Raw genomic sequence first — 3,899 nt, forward strand, 5'->3', positions numbered from 1 at the left:
ACCGACAATGACGCCCCTTCGGCCGCCGACACCTACGCGAAGGACTACTATCACCACTCTCGTGGCCGCATGGAGAAGGGACCGGCGAGGAAACGGTGATGCCCAGTGCCCCTCCGTTTAGCTATGTTTATCTATGTATCTAGATTTGTATTATGAACTTTTGGGCCGGAATGTACAAAACTGTATGCCGAATAAGTATGATCCATGCTATGTTTGTGTTGTCTGAATGTTGATATGTTGATCTACATACTTTGCATCAACTTGCATGGCTAGTATGGATTTGGGGGCCAAATGTAAGGGCCTAAGGGGGGTGTCTGCAGACACGGAGACATGAGGGGTGACCGGTCACCGTTTGCAGATGCGCCTCTGAACACAGGCATTTAGGTTTACGGATTTGTGAAGTCCATTTGTAGATGTCCTTAACAATATTTTCTACCGCTGGAGGTCAAATTTCAGCGTTTCTGTGGCCTGTACGTGCCACGCAAGCCCGTGAAACGCATCCAGCGTGTAAGGGGACAAGATCCAGTGAGAAGAGCATAGGAACACACATTTGATCACATTGCCAAAAAAAGGGAACGAACTATAGCCATGGCGTCCACACACGATGCAGCACGCCGATGGCAACGACACTGTACGACGCATGTTAGAACGACGACGACGATGATGACGCGTCAGAGGGCCTGGTCGTTGGCGGGGAAGAAGAGCTTCCAGTAGAGCAGCTCGTTCCATGCGTCGGGCACGCCGGGGAGGCACCAGTGGGTGCAGTCGGCGTAGCTCTTGGGGTCGGCGAGCTGCTCCTTGGTGGGCGGCGCCCACTGCTCCCGGTACACCTGCGTGTGCGCGTCCCGGCGGTACTCGGACATCTGCGTGACGTTTACCACGCCGACGGGCACCCTCGCGGACGCGGCCAGCACCTCGCCGGTGACCCGCAGCATCGCCCTGCTGGTGCTCCCCCAGTAGGAGGCGTCGGCGATGGGCTTGGTCTGGCCGTGGCAGTTGCTGCCCTCCGCCTCGTCGCCCCAGAGCTGGCCGGTGGCGTGCGTGGGCGACGCCGTGACGAAGAAGACCCGGGACCTCTTGGGGTCCACGTTGCCGTCCAGCCACCGCACCACCTGGTGCAGCACCAGCCTGTAGGCCTCCTCCGCGCCCATCTCCACGATGTCCTTGCTCATGTCGTTGTCGGCGCCCCTCCTGCAACCAACCAGCCATGCATACAGAAGAAGATCAGAGCAGAGCTTCGTTGAGATCATCAAAGTGATCTGGATCTTGTTAATTTGATCTGGAGAGAGATGTTTGTTGGGTTGCTTACAGGATCTGGATCTTGTCGCCGGTCATCCACCAGAGGTAGGAGTTGAAGACGAGGACGTCGGCGCCCTTCCAGAATCTCGAGTGGCGGTCCATGGGCGCGCCGCGGATGACGCGGTCGTTGAGCTGGTGCTCGACGCCGTCGTCGGCGTTGGACTCGGCGAGGAGCGGCGCCCAGTAGAACTCGATGGTGGCGTCGTAGGCCTTGGCCCTGAAGATGCTGAGCGCGTCGACGGTCTCGAAGGAGGTGGAGCCCTCCGGCATGGCGCGGTGGAGCAGGCAGAGCAGCGACACGTACTGCGCCCGGTTCAGCGAGTCGCCCACGAACAGCATCCGCTTCCCGCGCAGCATCTCCAGCATCACCGTCGCGTTGAAGCTGCAGCATTCAACAATTTTAATTACTTACAACATTACTCTTGCCTTGAAAAAAATGTGAATATGAACTAAGATGGGCCATGAACAAAGCAACAACCACGGTTGCTCTGAATCTCTGAACTAACACGAAGTGATTTTCATGTGGATATTTTACGGAAAATGTTTTTCTATTTATAGTACAAGAAATGTCCATTCAAAGGTCTAATTGTTAAATTCAGTACTAAATTAGATTGACAGCGTAGCCTTTTTTGGTCAGTGCTCTGTTCTCACATGCTACCTGCCGAGTGTAACAACTGCAGCTGAGTATAGGTAGGTGACCTCTACGTCCCGTCCCACCCAACCCTGCCGCTTGAGCCAAAACATTTCGGACAGCGAATCACCACTCGGCATTTCCTTCCTCAAAAGAGCTGTGCAATGAGCCAATGAGACCTCGCTCGGGGCCATGACATGCACAAGATTTCTGGATCACGACGAAAAAGGTGGTGCACTTGTGGGCACGGCACGTACACGGCCCCTCCCTCCCTACCTCTGCCAAATCCACCAACGTTGATGGACCTCGTTTTGTTTGTCTGCACGGCGTGCATGTTTGTCATCTGGACAGAAGCCATGCACAACCACCAAGGCGTGCCCTGGCTTGCCACAGTTTTGGGGTAGAGCCAGAGCAAAAGTGTGGAATCCACAGCAATTTGGCAGCAAATTTTGTTAATTTGCTCTGTTAAAATTGCGGCTAGAACGCAGGCACGTCCCCGTGCACCGAGCCGACAATCTGGAGTGGTAGCTCCTGCGTCACGTGACCGCCTATAGATACAAGGATCATGATCCCTTCACGACAATCACCCAGCAGCAGTACCTCCTCGCCGTTCATCACTACGTACAGTACTACAACGGCTTTGAATTTTTGAATTCTACAGCTGAGTAACTTCTGTTGGTACCACGAGAACAGAGAGAGGATGGTGCCTCACCTACCCTGCGCTGTAGCGCTGTCCTTCCATGGCGGAAAGGCCCTACCGTGCCTCGGCATTATTGGCTTATCTAGAGCTAGAGCTCACGAAATTAGGTCGAGCTGCTCCCGCGTCAATATATCAAGTAATTTTTGGATTTCTACGTACGCGTCTGCTCCTCCGTATCTTTATGCGCGGTTCCTTGCGTGCGTGACGGCCGTTCACTTTAGATGCCACCGTACCCCACACGCATCGATCTACCGTGCGCGAGCTCATCGTGAGCGAGTGGCGGTGAGATAGTAAGGCGAGAGCACGCCGGCGGGAGAGCGCACCTGGGGAGCGAGCAGCCGCGGGGCTGCCACCGCCAGTGCTGGTACGACTTGTCGGGGCGGCCGTGCGCCTGGCACGTCAGCTCCGCCGGGATGTAGGGGCACGCCTCCTCATCGTACGCCGGCGCCGCCGCCTCGTCGTACACCCACTCGCCCTGCCCGACGTCGCACCCCGCCGGCGCCGCGCCCACCGCGAACGGCAGCAGCTCCGACGGCCTCGCCCCGCCCTCACCCTCCTCCTGCATTACATTACCAAGACAGCAAACGTTAGCCACGCACGCGCATTGTCACTCTCCGGAGCTCCAGGTTGCCGGCGAGCGTACCTGGCCGGCGGCGCGGAGGAACGGCGCGGCGACGGCCACGAGGGCCAGCACAGCGAGGAGCTTCGCCTTCACCATGGCGTTCGTCCGTTCGGCGGTGCTCTGGTGAGTGTGTCGGTCGGCTCTGGTAGCTCACGAGGGGCGCGCGCGCATTGGGTGGGTGAGTGGGATCTGGCCGCTCTAGCTTGGCTCCCACTCTGAGTAGCCACCACCGGGACACTGACGGGATCGGGCTCGCGCTCCAGCAGATATAACGCGGGCGCGGGGTCCGGCTCCAACAACCGCACGCACGTACTACTACCACTCCTACCACACCAGTGGCGGTAGTAGTAGGCGCGACGACATTGGGGTGCTGGCTAGAGCTAGCTTGTGTCGCACGACCGCGAACTACTACCGGCAGCTTTTGAATTTCCTAAAACTAAAGCGAGATCTCACTCCCTTTTCGACCGACGGGGTGTGGCTCGACGCTCCGATCGGCATTGCTGTAGAGCGAGGTCGCGCCGGTACGGTACGGTGGCGGGTAGGCGATGGGTGTGCGTGCGCTTCTTTTCAAGGCACGACTTGCCCAGACTGCCACGGTAGGTGGGTCGCTCACAGGTCGGACGCTGCTCTGACGCTATCTGGTTGGA

At 57.7% G+C, this 3,899-nt stretch overlaps 1 protein-coding gene across 1 annotated transcript; it reads right to left on the bottom strand.

Annotated features, from left to right (window-relative positions):
* Positions 1-492: 492 nt before the first annotated feature.
* LOC119312482 (protein trichome birefringence-like 33) lies at positions 493-3,531 on the bottom strand. The gene is made up of 4 exons (XM_037588216.1): positions 3,274-3,531; positions 2,954-3,189; positions 1,310-1,681; positions 493-1,191 (listed from the first exon to the last, which is right to left on the bottom strand). Exons 1-4 carry the CDS (start codon positions 3,346-3,348, stop codon positions 672-674), a joined length of 1,203 nt encoding a protein of 400 aa, XP_037444113.1. The 5' UTR covers positions 3,349-3,531; the 3' UTR covers positions 493-671.
* Positions 3,532-3,899: the final 368 nt, after the last annotated feature.

The sequence above is a fragment of the Triticum dicoccoides genome, chromosome 5B (assembly GCF_002162155.2).
Source record: "Triticum dicoccoides isolate Atlit2015 ecotype Zavitan chromosome 5B, WEW_v2.0, whole genome shotgun sequence".
Classification (NCBI taxonomy): Eukaryota; Viridiplantae; Streptophyta; class Magnoliopsida; order Poales; family Poaceae; genus Triticum; species Triticum dicoccoides.

Bases quoted from the DNA above. Each gene is read 5' to 3' on its own strand.
- LOC119312482 (XM_037588216.1), bottom strand. From the start codon at position 3,348: ATGGTGAAGGCGAAGCTCCTCGCTGTGCTGGCCCTCGTGGCCGTCGCC. The intron at 3,190-3,273 runs GTACGCTCGCCG...AATGTAATGCAG, and splicing joins TCCTCCGCGCCGCCGGCCAG to GAGGAGGGTGAGGGCGGGGC. The intron at 1,192-1,309 runs GTAAGCAACCCA...GGTTGGTTGCAG, and splicing joins GGCGACAAGATCCAGATCCT to GAGGGGCGCCGACAACGACA.